Here is an 18,384-nt window from a genome sequence, read left to right on the forward strand (position 1 = left end):
ATTCATCGCTGACTTCATACTACAGTAATCTCACTTCAGATGTATACAAACACGGAAATCTTTAAATCGTAATTTTAACTCTGTCTCTTTTGCATTAAGGGGACACTCAACTGTATTTTGGAACATTTTTCCTATTTGACCAATCTTTTTCAAATTTGGAGAAAAAGTTTAATATACACATGGAAAGTTAACATGCAAAATCTCAGCTCATTAGATCCAATACTTTTCAAAATAAAAAATATTTCAATTTTTAATCAGTCATTAATTGAAATATCACTTTTAATTATCATTTTTTATTTTTTGGCTTTGTGCATTTGACTGTGACTTCTCAATGAATAGGGGAAGAATTCTGCGTATTGATTTAGTTCTGTCAGGTAAATTAGTGTAGAAATTTAATATTTAATTTCTATGACACTTTTTCTCCAATTTTTAAGTTGAGTGGCCCCTTAAGATCGTTATCCTCCATTGCTAATAATAACTCCCTTCAAAGGGCCTACTTTCGTGCTATAATAATACGAAATAATAATCTGAATTAACACGATTGTAGATAACGATACAATCGTGTTAATTCAGATTCATACATTGTCAAATTCTATAGAATTCATAAATACCGACTCTAAACCGTGAGTATAATCCATCTCTGAAATGCTGGCATCCACTCAGAAACCTATTTTCGTCTTCCTCGAGGGTGATCCTACTTTCTGTGGTATATTGGGGTTAATATGAAGTTTGTTCTCGAGCTGTGAGGTTGCCTCCCGAGCTGTGTTACTACCCGACAGGCAGTAAACTTCCCAGTATTAATTATCTTAATATAATTTTGTAATTTTCAGTTATTGATCTTTTATTATTTATTTAATTTCGTTAATGCTACATGAATTAAACAAAGTAAATTTTATAATTTGAACTTATGTGTCAGGTTTAGGGAACTATGTTTTGTGTCATAAATTAACAAAGCTTCCAACCCACCTCACTTCCTCCTGACCGTCGCCTCTAGGAAAAGAGGAATACCCCAACCCCTAACCATCCCTTCCTGCCCGTTTACTACCTGTTCTATACATGCTTTCCCCAATGAATTTTTGTGTTAGAATTTGGAATGCTCTTACTTAGTGCGAGCATTTAAAGAAAAGCGTCATGTATTAGTGTTCAATACACTGCCTTAGTGTGACTAAATGAAAAATATAGAATCTATTTTCTTAACTTCTAATAAATTGATGAACCGTTAATTGTTGTAAGAGCCACCAGCGTTAGCTCAGTCGGATAAGGCGCTTGCCTGCCAATCCGAAGTTGCGCTCGGGCGCGGGTTCGATTCCCGCTTGGGCTGATTGCCTGGTTGGGTTTTTTCCGAGGTTTTTCCCAACCATAAGGCAAATGTCAGGTAATCTATGGCGAATCCTCACCAAATATTATATCACTATCACCTATTTCATCGACGCTAAATAACCTCGTAGTTGTTACAGCGTCGTTAAATAAGTAAAAAAATTGTAAGTTACATGAATATAATTAGGTTCTATGTACTGATGATGGGTAACTAACCCCAGGCCACAGTTATCCGACTGTGTAGTATCTGGACGAAGGGCCCCTTGCGCAGAGAGACGTGTGAAGTTCTCAACTGTTAGACAGCCTTAAATAGTGGAGTGAATGGAAAAGCAAACTATCGCCCAGGGAAGAATTGAAGCCCATGCCTGAAGAAACAAGGGCAACATCCTCAACAGTGAAATGAGTAGAAAAGGGAACGCAGCCCTATTAAGATCAATAACCCTGAGAATCGGAAGTAATGAATCCAGGGGAAATATTAGTAAAACTTCTCATGAAGGCAAAAACCTGCTGGAACAAAAACTTGAAGAGGGATATCGAATTAGGTATGGCGAGAAAATGGAAAATTGGGTTGTGGAGTGCAAAATTATTTATGCTTAATGGAGATTTGCTCGAGAATTAAATGAAATGAAAGTGTAATTTGTATAGCAATCGTTCCATAAATTAAAAAAAAAATTAAATTCTAAAGAACTAAGAAGTTACAGGTGTACCAGTGAAAATTAGAGCAGCTGCAGGAATGCCAGTATTGATTGAGAATTAATAAAAATAAAATTCATGTTTTTTATTTATTTAATTGGGTTATTTTACGACGCTGTATTAACATCTAGGTTATTTAGCGTCTGAATGAAATGAAGGTGATAATGCCGGTGAAATGAGTCCGGGGTCCAGCACCGAAAGTTACCCAGCATTTGCTCATATTCGGTTGAGGGAAAACACCGAAAAACCCTCAACCAGGTAACTTGCCCCACCGGGATTGGAACCCAGGTCACTTGGTTTCGCGATCAGACGCGCTAACCGTCATTCTACAGGTGTGGACAACATTATTTCTTTTTTGGTCCTTCAGTGGGGCGAGGTCACAATTTTTTTTTCTACATCTTTCTCTTACCATTTCTCTATTTCATAGCATTCCCTTATCGACAGCTGGCAACGCACGGAGGGGGTTGACTTACTCAAAACCTGGGTACGCAGCGAACTAGCTAGTATGGGTCTTGGCAATAAATCGTAAAAAGTCGCAGTGCTAGGTCATAAAGCCCCCTCCCGAAAATTTGATTCCATTCCAAGTTGAATCTTTCTTCATCCTGCTTTTAACAAATTATTATTTTATTGATTTAAACCTAAATAGTTGTCCATTTTAATTATGACACCAATACGGGTAGCCTATCCTACACCATCGCAATTATTATTCTAAAGATATCATTTGCTTCTATATACTACATAATTTTTTTTTTTTATAAAAATGAATTTCGTAATACGCATAGTTACAAAATTATAGCAGTTTATAATCACAGAATATTTCTGTGAACACACTGTATAATTTGCTGATGTGAAAATGACCTCTAATTTTATGCTGACCAAGAATTTAAATCTTCTATAGCTTTTTTTTTTTTTTTTTTTTGATAGATAGATAGATAGAAAGTAAGTAGTAATAAAATATCCTAAAATTATAGAATTTTCTATATTTTACCGTCTTGCCTCATATCTCTTACCTTATTGAATTATGGTAATAACTAATATTTTACTAGTACAATAATGTAAAATATAAATAAAATAAATATAAATATAAAATTGTATATCAAAATGTGTATCAGTAGCACGTACGGGTACTTGATCGTAATAACATTTCACTGTGAATTGATACACATTTTGACCATACAATGAACGTAGAAATAATGAGTTCTACGGATACCCGCTGGAAAGAATTATCTCAAATACTAAAAAGAGCACATTTGTCTGTGTTTGTCGAATGCGCATCATCATGCTTACGAGTGCCAATAATATTTTTTTGTGTGTACAAGGAATTTTGGAGTAAGACTGAAAGGAAGGTATCCGTGTTCTGAAATATATCCTTTCAATGTATCTTTCAGAAATACAAATTAAATAAAGGTTGATATAAATGGATTCAGTTTGGGTTAACTATCAAATTCAGATGGAGGTTACTTATGTCCCTGGCACTAGATAAAATTGTTAAAATAGTTTGCCAATGCCTAGGATTTATGGTATGGAGTAATGGAAATTGGATGTGATCACTGGGAGAACTGTATGCCCACTCAACCCGCTCCAAATACGTACTTTACTTATACACCAAATTCGTCGTGTGTGAATGAAGAGAATGGCCACATTCTCCTGAATGTGACGGTGTGAAGGCAGTGTCACCAATACTGCTCACATAATATTACACACCTAATCTAACCTAACATAACCTCTCACATAATACTACACACCTAACCTGTCGCATATTACACACTTTATCTAACCTAACCTAACCTGTCAAATAATACTACATGCCTATAGTAACAGTCCTCACGTTAAGTATCATTTCGTTTACAAATGTTGCCCTCCTTTATTTACGTCGTGTCAAGTGCCATCTGGTGGAAGATGTGGAACGTGATGGCGGGCGACTTTTGTCTTCATTCGTCATAATTACGTTTAGTTCGTTAAGGATGTGTTTTGAGCATTAATCAATGTATTAGTTCCATAGTGGAGTAAAAATTGCAATGTGTTGTGGCTGTGATAAAAGTGTTGAAATTGGTCATGTTAAAACATAATTTCTGCAGTGCTTGGGAAAAGTGACATAAGTCAGTTTCCACAAAATTTTTTTGATAATTTATTGACAATTTACACTCGTTCATGTCGATTTGATTTTTTTCTGTATGAATTATTGTAATGGCAGAAATATTTATGTCTCTTTTTCCAAGCGAGCAGATGTTCCGTAAGTTGTCAATAAATTATCAAAAAGGTTTGCGGAAACTGACTTGTGTCACTTTTCCCAGGCACTGCAGATTTATTAACCCTTATTATTTTCACATTTTAATACATCTTTCAGAAGGAATACAAATTAAATCGAGATTATTATAAATGGACTCAGTTTTGGTTAACAAACTAATAAATTGGTTTGCAACATTGCGTTTACCAAACATATTCCTATTCAAAATGTTAGAAGATTTTCCATAGCGTAATCATTTTGAATATTCTTATCTTCCTGTTACGGTCTTTCTTTCTGGTATGTGATGCAGCATGACGGCCATTTAGCCACCTATATTAAGATAACTTACTTACTTATGGCTTTTAAGGAACCAGGAGGTTCATCGCTGCTCTCACATAAGCCTGCCATTGGTCCCTATCACGAGCAAGATTAATCCATTCTCTACCATCATATTCCACCTCCCTCAAATCCATTATTATTCCCCCATCTATATCTCAGCCTCACCATAGGTCTTATTCCCTCCCACCTCCCAGCTAACACACTATATGCATCCCTGGATTCGTCTGTACGTGCTATATGCCCTGCCCATCTCAAACGTCTGGATTTAATGTTCCTAATTATATCAGCTGAAGAATACAATGCGTGCAGCTCTGCGTTGTGTAACTTTCTCCATTCTCCTGTAACTTCATCCCTCTTAGCCCTAAATATTTTCCTAAGCACCTTATTCTGAAATACCTTTAACCTCTGCTCCTCTCTCAAAGTGAGAGTTCAAGTTTCACAACCATACAGAACAACCAGTAATATAGGCCTAACTGTTTTATAAATTCTAATTTTAAGATTTTTTGACAGCAGAGTAGATGACAAAACCTTCTCAACCGAATAGTAACAGGCATTTCCCATATTTATTCTGCATATAATTTCCTGCCGAGTGTCATTTATATTTGTTACCGTTGCTGTAAGATATTTGAATTTTTCCACCTCTTCGAAGGTTAAATCTCGAATTTTTTGCATTTCCATTTCGTACAATATTCTGGTCACCAGACATAATCATATACTTTGTCTTTTCGGGATTTTCTTCCAAACCTATCACTTTACTTGCTTCAAGGAAAATTTCCGTTTATCCCTAATCGTTTGTGGATTTTCTCCTGTCATATTCACGACATCCGCATAGACAAGAAGCTGATGTAACCCATTCAATTCCAAACCCTCTCTGTTATGAACTTTCCTAATGGCCGTTGTGAGTCACATATGAAAGAAAATTGAGTAATAAGAGTAAGGATTAACATTAGTGGTAAAGTCGTTGAGAATAATGGTGCACTCTGTGTATAGTTTATAATTGTTTAATTGTGTAGCAGTAATCGATTTAGCATTTGTGAACTGAAGTTTTTCGTTTCTCCATTAATTCCGCCTGTACCTCTCTGCAAATTTGATTATGAAATCGTGTATTAGATTTTAATAGTTTGCTTTCGTAATGTACGAAGTGAAGTTTAGAGGGGAGAAATCTTGAATAATTGGAAACTGTTTCCAGTTATTATTGTGGAGTTACATTGGTCCGTAAAACTTGCAGGTAAATATTTTTGTTTATTATTTTGAAAGTATTTGTGTTTACCATTGCCTACACCTCACAGAACGCAGTTATTAAATAAAAACAAATTGCTTCCGTTTGATTCACTTCTAGAAATCTAGATAATTATTTATATGAAGGCGTTCGAATTTAGGTACTATTTAGATATAATAAATAATGTTAAAATGTTCAATTGTATGACTTATTAATATAATATTGACATTTGTTAATACATGTTAAGTATAAATAAAATGTGAACGTTTTTGCCTTTTACGGCATCATCAAATACAACTTGCTTCTGTGATATCTCAATTACATCTTAGTGGAATTTTTGTTTTCTCTTAAATTAAACCCTCAAATTGGTGTTGTAATAATAAGTCATAATATGTATGCTGTAATAATGACTCGCGAGTTTTATCTATTTTACTTGTTAACTTATACAATAATAATATCACTACAGATTAATATGAAAGTACATTGAAAATTCTTCTTCAAAAACTGAATTATAATAACAGCGTCAACTTCACGCAGTACTTCCGCATGATGCTGGTACACCAGTGGCAGTTCAAATTCACGCCCATGGACCTAACACCTTGGGCTGAGCAAATGTTCGTGTTGATCGCACCCCATCTGCTCCAATCTGATGTGAATAACCCACTCACACAGAGCGTGGACTGGTGTGTCATGCCGTATAACCACCTCGACCCTGCGATCTTCAAGACGAGAGCGAAGAGCTCCAAGAAGAAGGCAGACCCAGCCAAGATCAAGCCATCCTGAGCAACTCTGCGGGTGTACGAGTCATAACAGAGCGGCGATTCGTTTATGTTTATTTTATTAGATTTGAATGATCTACGTAGGAAAGTTCCTTAGATATTAATGTTAATTTATTTTAATGATTATTAAATTACGCGTAAATTCAGTAAAATAAAATTATGTCCCTGTACATGACACTAGAATGATAATGATAATGAATGCAGAAATAATGGAATGCAAAAAATATCTCACCTACAATCATTTTCTATATGCTATTTATTAATACTGATGTATGAGTGTGTCACCTATCTACTTCTTTGAAGACAAAATTGAACTGTCTATAATTTATTTTATTACAGTATTTTCTTAAACAGCGTCAACTTAATAATGGAAACGTATACATGTAATTTTATTAATATTTATATTAACATTTGAATTTCAATCCAAATAACCAAAATATTATTAAAATAAATATATATATTTTGCAGATGTTCAAGAATGACTTAATAGCACACGAATTTCATCAAACACAAAATATGCTTAAAAGCAACTAAAAGAAGAAGCAAATTTAATTTTATATTACGTATATAAATTAGATCAACAAAACTTTACATAATTTGAGCTATATATTACAAATACAATATCATATATTTAAACACAACGTTTGAAAAACGTATTTGAATTTAAAATTGTGACAATTTAAAATACACATGTGGCTGAAACCATTGTACCGTCAGTTTTATGTATTTCAATACTAAGTAGAATATAATTAGTTAGCCTATACATTGTAGACATATTTATAACCTAAAAAGAGTAACGTAAAACACTTTTTTCCAACAAGTAAAATACATAAAACTCGGGAGTTATTATTACTGTACATATTACTACTTATTAGGTGAAAAGGTGAAAACGTTTATACATTATTTATTTTTAACATGTATTAACAAATGTTAATATTAAATTGATAATCATAAGATTGAACATTTTAACATTATTTATTGTATTTAATGACTGACTTAGCAGAAAATAAAAACGCAAATTGTAAATTACTATTTTCTTAGATACTTTTACTGTGCACAGAGTTGTAATTCTGAGCATTTCACATTCATTGAGAAAATGTACATTTCTGTCTCAACCTTAGGAAGCGATGGATGTCATTAAATCAGAACCAGGGATCGATCCATTGAAAGAAGAAATAAATGGTGATGGAGATACAAACAGATGTCAGGTTATGTTCTGGCCATGCTATAAGATGGAACGAGAGGACGAACCATTTGCTGAAGAAAGAAATATTGACATTGTTGCAGAAAGATACAAGTTCGTGTCTCTGACTTCTGAAAGGATAGTACCAAAGGCTGATCCACTTACAGAAAAAACAAGTAATGGCGTAGATTCAAGCAAGTGTCAGTCCTCTATAAAGATGGAACTAGAGGATGGTCGATTTGGAGAAGGAATAACTGGTGACACAAATATAAAAAGACGTCAACTTATGTCTCATCCCAATCATGAAATGAGTCAGAAGACAGATACAGAGCAAGACCCATTGACAGTAGGAAGAAATAATAACACATACGTGGAAGACATGAATCTGTTTACACAGGTAAATTTACAAACTTTATTAATATTTATGTTTTTATATGCGAATAATGGCTGTCCGGTACCTCAGGTTTTGAAGGAACTATCTACAGACTGGAAGGTTCTGAGTGGTGTAGGGATTCCTCTTGTTAGTAAAATACACAGAATGTCTCCAATCAAATGGAATACCGAGTTTTTCCCGGGAGCAAAAGACACTTGCGGTATGTTGCCACCACTGCAACTTATTTGTGTCAAGGTCAAGAAAACGTGGAGTTCTACCTCCATTCAGGCTAACTGCGTTCATGGCTTATGCAGGCATACCAATACCTGTAAATTAAAAAATTCGCGGTTTTTTGTGACAAAGAACTCGATGCGTCCAAAATTCTTTATGTTTTCATTACGTCATAATTTTCCTCTTTTATACCTATAATAAGCTCGTCTATTCTTATTTTATATGAATGAATTCATTGATTGAAAGTTCAGAGAAATGAATCTTTACTCCTACAAATATACGAATATTAATTTTCACAGAAATATAATATAAATTTTACATTTTACATAATATCCATTAATGGTAATCCTGTTACATTTCTGTTTTCTAAGTACTTGTGTTAAGAAAATGCGTTCTATTCAAACATCTATTATATTTATCTTACCTAGTCCCTATGTTTCAAGTTAAACAATTTTATTACACCTTTTACCTTACATAGCTAGTCATTATTATTATCATTATTTTTATTATGAATTTGTTTATAATTTAGTTTTTTCCTCCCAGTTCTCCTTTGTCGAGATATCAAAATGTTCCTTATTTCTAAAAATTTCTTTAATTTATCTATCTATTGAAGTGTTGTATCAGTGAAGTGTGAAGTGTGCTGTGTAAGTGAAGTATGTTTCTGTCAGTGAAGCTTTTGAAGTGTTAGTGAAATCAGGATAGAATCAGTGAAATGTGTCGTAGTTCCAGTGCAGTGAGTGAATTGTCAGCGAAATGAGTGTACTGTGGAAAGGTACTTGTGCAGATATGAACATATCATACTCGTGGGTTTTAGTTCGAACTTAGGGTTAAGATACAAATTAGATTTACTTTAAATGTTATTTTAAGTGATCGTGCTTAATTTAATTTAGGATGCTCCCTCTTATTATTATTATTATTATTATTATTATTATTATTATTATTATTATTATTATTATTATTATAATTATTATTATTATTACTATTATCATCATCATTATAATTGTTATTAATTATTACTATTATTAGTATTATTATTAATTGTGTTTTTATTGTCATTATTGAGTGTAATTAGTTACCACAGCCACCGGGTATATACTCATTTGCAGTGTGAATAAATACATACATAATTTTCTATAAGCTACTGGCCTAGAGTCAAAGAGGAGGTTCCCTGATCGAAACCCAAGTACGCAACAAACCTTAGTACAGTCAGCCAGTGTGAATTTGGGAAGTGTCTTGTTTGAGGGTTATCATAATATTTCGTAAAATGTCGCAGTGCTGAGTCATAGTATTCCCCTCCAGAAAATTCCATTCCAGTTGCATATTTTCAAACTTAGTTTTAGAATTGATTCTTCAATGTATATTTTCCTTATCCTATCCTATTCATTTTCTGGGCAAGATAGTAGATTATGCATAGCTTCCTCTTTGCGTCTGCGCAGCAAACGCACATATTTTTTAATCCTCACTCCGCTAGATCGATCACTTACTGCCTGAAGTTAATTTGTATGTATTCTTCTTTTCGCCATGTGACTTTTATTGTTCTATAATCACTTGAATACAGTAATCTTTTTAAATTACAGATGACTTTTGCCTCCTGTCTCTAACTTTACCTATTAAAACAGCATTTGATAGCATAATATTAAATTTTCTTTGTCTTTTCAAATTAAACTGCCATTTTACATACCACCTTTTACCAGTCCATTCTTCTGACGTCATATTTTTCTGCAAGTTGCATTTCGCAGGGAACTGGCATATTGACTGAAATTGCTTGTTATACGACTTGGAATCATAACATGACTAACAAGAATAAATTCTTATTTTATATTGTTTATTCTGGAAGAAAACGCATTGCATTTAATTTTGTTTCAGATAAAGAAAGAGCGTTTGGAATCTATCTATGATATCGTATCAGAGGTTAAAATTGAGGAAAATCCAGTGCCAAATACAGACCCTGTAATGAAGCGTGAATCTGAGGTGAGTGGAGTGTGGTTTTTATGATATTGCGTTTGTAATTCATGTTTTAGAACAATGTAGTATATTAACATTGTGGATACTTTTCACTCACAATTTATTGAAAGATCATACCACGTCATTATGAAGTTTTCTTACTTTGAATAGTTCAATTGACATTGATTACTGAATTTTATCACTTTGTTATAGTAAAGAGCCTTTATATTCATATAGAGAGATTGGGGCTCGTAATGCAATACACCGAGAACTATGAACTATGTAATATGTGTGTGGAGACAGCTAACAGTGCGTATGTCTTCACACTACAGCGAGAAATATGTTGCCACACACGAATTTTATTACGCCATATTGAAGGCAGTTTGATCACAGACATTGTATATAATACTATACAAGGTCTTTGGATTTGATATGCATTGATAGAAATAAAGTTACATAAATTTGAACAACTGACTTTCTGTTAATTGTTCATTTTCATTCATGTAATATAAATTTTATAGGTTCAGTTAGGTTAGGTTACATATGGGAGTTGGAAATACAGGTAGTGGGGTAGCCATGTAATTTATTAAAGTTACACTCAATGTCATATTATGAATAAAAATACAATATTGATCAAATAACAGCAGTGATACTAGAAAATAACTGCAGTATTGAGCTGTAGGGACACCATTAAATTAATGAAAGTTGTAACAATACAAACGAATAAGAAAAATTAAATATTACAGTGGAGAAATTGTTTCGGGGATGGAATTTGAACCCCTGTCTAGAATATTCAGTATCCATCCTAACAGATGGCTTATCTGTTAAGCACAAATTTTATTAATAATGTAAACAATAACAATCACAGTTTTTAAATGGTGACTGTAAGAGAGTAATACATTTTAAACAGCTGCTTTCTAACATCAAGAACAAGCTGTTAGCACATCTCCTTACAAGAATTTCCACAAGTCTGTTCCTGAAACGAAATACCTTGATAAAATTCTAAGGTAAAATATATTGTGGCAAAACACAACAGGTGGAGTAACGGTTAGCGCGTCTGGCTGCGAAACCAGGTTGCCCGGGTTCGATTCCATGTCGGGGCAAGTTACCTGGTTGAGGTCTTTTCCGGGGTTTTCCCTCAACCCAATATGAGCAAATGCTGGGTAATTTTCGGTGCTGGACCCCGTACTCATTTCACCAGCATTATCACCATCTCATTCAGACGCTAAATAACCTAGATGTTGATAAAGCGTCGTTAAATAACCTACTAAAAAAGAATAAAAAAAAAATATATATATATATCGATATTTTTGCTTTAATACCTTCGAGTGAAAACCTGTTACTAGTCATTAAATAATCATTCAAAATTTGATGTCGATTTAATAAAGTCAAAATTATGTGTTAATGAATGTTACATGTCATGAATTTTTTGTTTGATTGATATCTCATATTTTGGAAGGATATTAAATATCAAGTTTCTGATATCCTGTTTCTTAATTTATTATTTTTATACGTCTTGATTACACAATTTTAACACTATATCACTTCGGAATGTATATATTATATTTATTTCACGTGTTAAAATTGTTGTTATCGTTGACTAGTTTCAACCTGTTGTAGGTTATCTTCGGAACTGGTTATTACTGGTTTTCGCGCCTTCTTATTGTGCTTCCTGTGGGGGTGTGTTTGTGTAGTGTAATGTGGAGTCGAATAGTGTGTGTGTCTTCTGAAATTGAGTCGTGTGTTGAGAATATCATGAGGGTGTATTTTTGTGTGTCTGTATATTTCGTATTGTTCTAGTGTGTTTCTTGGTTTTTGGTTGGATGTGTAGAATTTCCGTGTCTGTATTTATGTTGCTGTGGGTGTGGTTTGCGTTTCTGATGCGTTCTGCATATGTGGAAGCTGTGATGTGACCTTTCTAACGTGTTTGAAATGATCTGCCTGTCTGTCTTATGTAGAAATTGTTGCAGGTGATGCATTTGAGTTTGTATACTCCTGTGTGGTTGCATTTCTTTGTGTGTTGAGGTGCTTTTGTAGAGTGTTATTTGTTCTGTATGCGATGTTGTCATTCAATTTCTTGAATGAAGTTGCAATTTTGTGTGTGTTTTTGTTTTCGTGTGTTAGTGTGACGTATTTCTTGTGTTCTTGTGTTTGTGTTGTATTCTTCTGTTTTTTGTGGTTTTGTTTTGTGTTACGTATTATGTTGTCTATTAAGTTAGGGTTGTATCCGTTTTCTTGTGCTATGTATTTGATTGTGTTTAGCTCTTCGTTGTAATCCTGTTGGTTCATTGGTATGTTGAGTAGTCTGTGTACCATTGTTCGGAATGCAGCTTGTTTGTGTTGTGTTGGGTGATGGAATGTGTTGTGTATGTGTGTTGTTGTTGTGGTAATTTTAACACGTGAAAGTAAATACGAAAGTAGATAAGAAAAGAAATTTACATTCACTTCTCTTTCTCTTCGAAATCTTGAACTCTTCTATTCCTTCGTACCTGTCGTCTCGCTTCACTTACCTTTCTTCCCACCACAATCTGAACACACGCTCTCGCCATGAAACAATACTAACAATACCATCCCATCGCACCTCCTCATACTCATCCTCTTTCACAATAGCCCTGCCAAGACTCTGGAATTCGTTACCTGCTAGCATCAGGGACTGTCGAAATAAAATTCAATTCAAACGCAAACTTACTAGGCACTTGGTCAGTAATTGAGACTCGTTCAGACATGGTTTCTTGTAAATAGTTCTTTTAATCTACCACAAAATATCTCAATATCCGGTAATTTCATCACTATAGAATTTTGTTATTGTAAGTTTAATTTGTAATTTTGTAAATACAAAAATATTCTTTGTTCTTAACTTCTATGATAAAATGTCTAGCTTTCATTAATCAGGTATTCTTGTCGTACTTTAATTTTATTATTGTAATTGTAATTGTAATTGTAAATTTAATATTAATTGTAATCTTATTGTTCATGTTATAGTTGTAATCCCCTGGTAGAGGGGCAGAGAAGGCCTGACGGCCTTATCTCTACCAGGTTAAATAAATAAATAAATCTAAATCTAATCTAAATACAGTATATATTCGGAAGTATTATTTTTAAAACATCTTTCAGCAGGAGTCGCATTTCTCGCACATTGTGAAAGAGGAACTGAATCTGTCGGAAGTGGCTGAGGAAGAAGAAGCCACGAATAGAAGGTGAGTGTGGTTTGCATGTGTTCAATTTCCTTGGAAACACTGGTGAAGGACACTAATACGTGAAACTGAGGATTATTTTGTCCTTCAGATGAAGATATGATATGTTTATGTATGAGTGGGCTACATTTTGTGATTAATATTTCGTGACTTACATTTTAAGTTGTAGTTATAAAGTGTACAGAAGAGAAGAAGAGAAACCATTTAGGCCAGTGTCTGACCCTTGCACATTTCACCATTGTATTGTATTGTATTGTATTGTATTGTAAATTTTATTGGTAACAACAATGTAATTTATTCGTCACAACAATAATTTCTTTCTACAATTCACCTTAAACGCTCTCGTCAACAATTGGATTTTCACTCAACACAGTATTCGTTATAGCACTCCACCGACGACAATGACAATTTACTTGGACTATTACGAACAACAATGAACTGTTAATCTTAACTAATATTTACAAAGTACTATTTACAAATCAGAACTGTTAGTTCTCAGTTCTTCTAGCTCAGTCACTCGAGTATCTCACAGTATCTCGAACCACAGATCTTCAGAGACAGTTCACTGTACTCGAACTCAGGTCCCTCCAACTGCGGTCCACTGCACTCGAACTCAGGCCTTCGGATGCTGATACAGTTGCGGACGCACACTCGAGTCGAACTCCGGTACACAAGGCTTGCTTGCTCTGGCTTACTCACTGACTGAATAACTGAAAAACTGCTCGAGTTCGCTGGCGTTTCTACTTTCATAGCGAAATCATAGTTGCGAGAAATTTCTACAGGTGTGCAGAGAATTATCTGGATATCTCCACTTCGACGCACTTCTCGAAGAGTCGGGAGGGTCCGACCCCCCCCTTTTCCGTACGCAGCAGTTGCGCGCGCACTCTCCCTCGTCGGGTAGGGCCTTTCCCCTCTCGCCGCGCGCCGTCACCCAGTGCTCCGTGAAGCCCGCGCGATCTGCTTTCTTGCGGGACGCTGGTCGTGAGTTCGAATCTCACGTCGCTGTCACAGTATTTATTAACATTCCATGGTATTCATACATTGCTTACAGCTAGAATATGGAACAAGTCAAAAAACTTAATACTATTATAAAATCTTAATTTATAGTTACAGTCTGGATGAAATATATACAGACGAGATTTATAATATAGTCTACTAGCACAACACAAAGTTTTAGTATCAATTTCGTGAAGCTTTGTTGAATGTCATGAATTCACCTACAGAATAGAAGGCGTGAAAAATTAGGTACTTCTTTAATTTGGCCCCAAATAATCTTTTGTTTTGAGTTTCATTTTTTATATCGATAGGGAGGCTGTTGAAAATTTTTGCTGCCGTATAACGCACTCCTCTTTGGTAGCATGATAGACTTTCCGATGGAGTATGAAAGTCATTTTTTTGACTTATTTATTTATTAATTTAATTTGATTTATTTGATTGATTGATGATTTGATTGATTTGATTGATTGATTGATTGATTTGTTTGATTTACTTATTTATTTACTTACTTACTTATTTACTTACTTACTTATTTACTTACTTAGTTACTTATTTACTTACTTAGTTACTTATTTACTTAGTTACTTATTTACTTATTTACTTATTTACTTATTTACTCATTTACTCATTTACTCATTTATTCATTTATTCATTTATTCATTCATTCATTTTAGAAAATAAAATTACAATTACATTGTATTAACATTGTGCCAGATTTTCTTTTCATAGTGAATTAACAACTCTTAAATATCTATTCCCATAGGATCTATTTTTTTATCGTCCATTATATTCCTACACTTTCAAGCTCTACCTCAGTGGTATTCAATCTTTTTTGCTAGCGTACCCCCAGACAGCTTTCCAATGTTATAAGAATTAACAAGGGACTATGTATGTATGTATGTATGTATGTATGTATGTATGTATGTATGTATGTATTCACACTGCAAATGGGTATATATCAGGTGGCAGTGGTAAGTAATTACACTCAATAATGACAATTAATAATAAACACAACTAACAAAAAACAATAATTAATAATAATAACAATAAAAATAATAATAATAATAACATCAACGAGTATCCTAAATTAAATGAAGCACGATCACTTAAAAAAAAATTAAAATAAATTTAATTTGTATCTTAACTCTAAGTTGATACCTGCACAAGTACCTTTCGGCACTACACTTATTTCGCTATTAACTCCCTCACTGTACTTATTCTATTATTGATGTATTAGAAATAAAATATTATTATAGAATCTTCACCTATAATCACTGGGCTGCATATCCCATGAAACAACCCCACATATTCTGGATGTACGCATACCATAGATTGAATACCACTGTTCTACCTAAGCATTATGCTTCTCAATTCCAGGGACTTACTCAGCGTGTTATATCTAAGTATTTACACATAGGCTTTCTATATATCCACAGAGCAATGTATGTAAGAAGAGCCAGAATAGAGGACACTTCCATATCTTGACAGATGTAGACCTACTATGGATCAAATTTTCACATTAATGTACATAATTGGAGTGTGATTGCTACGGCTCGGAAGTTAATGACCTAAAAATCACAGAAAAATGACCAATAAAATACCTTACATTTCTGAAAATATGACACTAAAATTTAAAAAATGACCAAGATTATATTAATAATAATGGTATTATTATTATTTATTCAATGTCTTCGAATTCACGTCAGTGCATATTTAAATATTGGGAGACCTGAAATTCCCAGACATACCTCTTATTCAGCATTCCAGTAAAGAATCATCAACATTCGTAGGGTCTCCAGTTTGAAGAATCGCCCCTTAATTTACTTCGGCATTTTTACGTATTCATTTGTGACATACATTCTGCTCACTGCGAGCACTGCGGCTGCAGTATTTGTTCTGTTGCGTTAAATTGCTAGAAGCACGTAACACACGTGATCATAAGTTAAGGATAGTGCAACCATAAGGCAAATTCCTGTATGACGCAATCGAATTGAGTAAGTATTGTGCAGTAGGATCTCGAAATAGACTACGATACATCGTAAAGAAAGTCCGTTCAACAAGCAGAAATTGGGGGAAAAATGCAACAAAAGTAGAACATTTTCTAAAAATGACCAATAGATAATAAAAGACCGAAAAAAGCAAAAAAAAAATAAAATAAAATAAAAGTAGGCTATAATATGGGTTCGTGTTGAAATGAAACGAGTTAACATTGCATCCTGCATTGTCTGTTATGTCAAAATAAAAGATGATATTTAATCAACTTTCAAGTCCTAGTGATTACGATAATGTATTATCCAGTCAATATAACCTTTATTCAGGAATGCGGTCTTTGTTGATTCCAGCGATGCAGTTAACCATAACAACGAAGCAAATAAAAATCAGTTACAAATTAATCATCTCCAAAAAGAAGATTATGCTAATGTCCGACAAAGCAACGAAAACTCTGTGTTACAAATTCGTAAGCGACAGGGAAGTGATAAACTTTTCAAATGTGAAGTGTGTGGTAAGGGTTTTACAAAGTCGGGAAACCTTAATACCCATGCTCGACAACATACAGGAGATATGCCCTTCAAATGCGATGTTTGTGGGAAACCTTACTCTCACAAGGGGCACTTAGAAATACATGTACGTTCGCACACAGGGGAAAAACCGCACAGATGCGTTATTTGTGCGAAAAGTTTCACACAAATAGGAAATTTAAAAAGACATGCAGAACAACATAGTAATAGTGGTGACAAGCTGTTCAAATGCATCGTTTGTGGAAAATGTTTCTCGCAATTGAGATATCTTATAAAACACGAACGCCTTCACTCCCAACTCAAACATTTCAAATGTAATGTTTGTGGAAAAGATTTCACAGAATTGAAGAATTTGAAAAGGCACGGACGTGTTCACACCGGAGAAAAACCTTTCAAGTGTACTACATGTGACAAATTATTCCCGCATTTGGCAAATCTGAAAGCACACGAACGCCTTCACACTGGAGAGAGACCTTTCAACTGCAACATGTGTGGAAAAACTTTCCCGCACTTCGGAAGTTTGAAATCGCATTCACGTCTACATAGTGGCGAGACTCCTTTTAAGTGCGGCGTGTGTGGCAGAGGTTTCTCGCATCCGGGAAATTTGAAGTCTCACGCTCGATTACATACTGGCGAGAAGCCGTTCAAATGCGACTTTTGTGAAAAATGTTTTTCTTATTCAGGAAGTTTGAAGACCCATGTACGGTTACATACTGGGGAGAAGCCATTCAAGTGCAACTCGTGTGGAAAATGTTTCACGCATTCGAATAGTCTTAAAGTACATGAACGACGACATAAATGAAGCGTATCGCGAGTCAAGAATGTGGACTATTTAGAGCTCTCTAGAACTTGTAAACAAGTGGAGGTGAACTTAATTTACCTCTGTATACTGCGTTTGAGTTCATGTTAGCAATTATAAGTTATTCGTCAACATTATGCATTCAGTTTCATTTAAAATAAAATTATTGTACATTCTTCTTTATTGTGATGTACTATTTTCTTTCAGCATTATTTAACCTCATGAATAATTACAAAGGAAGGACTCTCGGTCAATACATGTGCTGTCTTACTATTATTATTATTATTATTATTATTATTATTATTATTATTATTACTACTATTATTATCTCTGTTCCAGAAGGTTTTTTTCTTTCTACATACAGATAATTTTGTTTTGTATAATTTTGCTCTGTAAACTTTTTATTCAATTGAGAATGGTACCAGAAAGAGAATGATGTGAACACATCCCTTGAAATTATGTCTAAATTGTTTTTAAAAATTATTTTGTTTATAATTTTGACATGCAACTTGAAACATTATACTTCATGAAATTTTTAAGATAGAGCCACAGTTTTTTCACTGTTTTATAG

The 18,384-nt window shown here is 34.0% G+C and overlaps 1 protein-coding gene across 2 annotated transcripts; it reads left to right on the forward strand.

Moving 5' to 3' along the window:
- Window positions 1-3,203: 3,203 nt before the first annotated feature.
- Window positions 3,204-18,053, forward strand: LOC138692042 (zinc finger protein 436-like). 2 transcript variants are annotated; one of them, XM_069814878.1, is made up of 5 exons: window positions 3,204-3,356; window positions 7,696-8,154; window positions 10,228-10,332; window positions 13,423-13,502; window positions 16,838-18,053. In XM_069814878.1, the coding sequence occupies exons 1-5, from the start codon at window positions 3,204-3,206 to the stop codon at window positions 17,814-17,816; spliced, it is 1,776 nt and encodes a 591-aa protein (XP_069670979.1). In that variant the 3' UTR covers window positions 17,817-18,053. The 2 variants fall into 2 exon arrangements, with proteins under 2 accessions (XP_069670979.1, XP_069670977.1); XM_069814876.1 differs by having other exon boundaries at window positions 13,420-13,502; window positions 16,838-18,052.
- Window positions 18,054-18,384: the final 331 nt, after the last annotated feature.

The sequence above is a fragment of the Periplaneta americana genome, chromosome 16 (assembly GCF_040183065.1).
Source record: "Periplaneta americana isolate PAMFEO1 chromosome 16, P.americana_PAMFEO1_priV1, whole genome shotgun sequence".
In the NCBI taxonomy this organism is placed as follows: Eukaryota; Metazoa; Arthropoda; class Insecta; order Blattodea; family Blattidae; genus Periplaneta; species Periplaneta americana.

Coding starts and splice junctions, on each gene's coding strand:
- LOC138692042 (XM_069814876.1), top strand. CDS start 3,204: ATGAGTTCTACGGATACCCGCTGGAAAGAATTATCTCAAATACTAAAA. Junction 3,357..7,695: donor GGAGTAAGACTGAAAGGAAG/GTATCCGTGTTC, acceptor TCTCAACCTTAG/GAAGCGATGGATGTCATTAA. Junction 13,503..16,837: donor GAAGAAGCCACGAATAGAAG/GTGAGTGTGGTT, acceptor TGTTGATTCCAG/CGATGCAGTTAACCATAACA.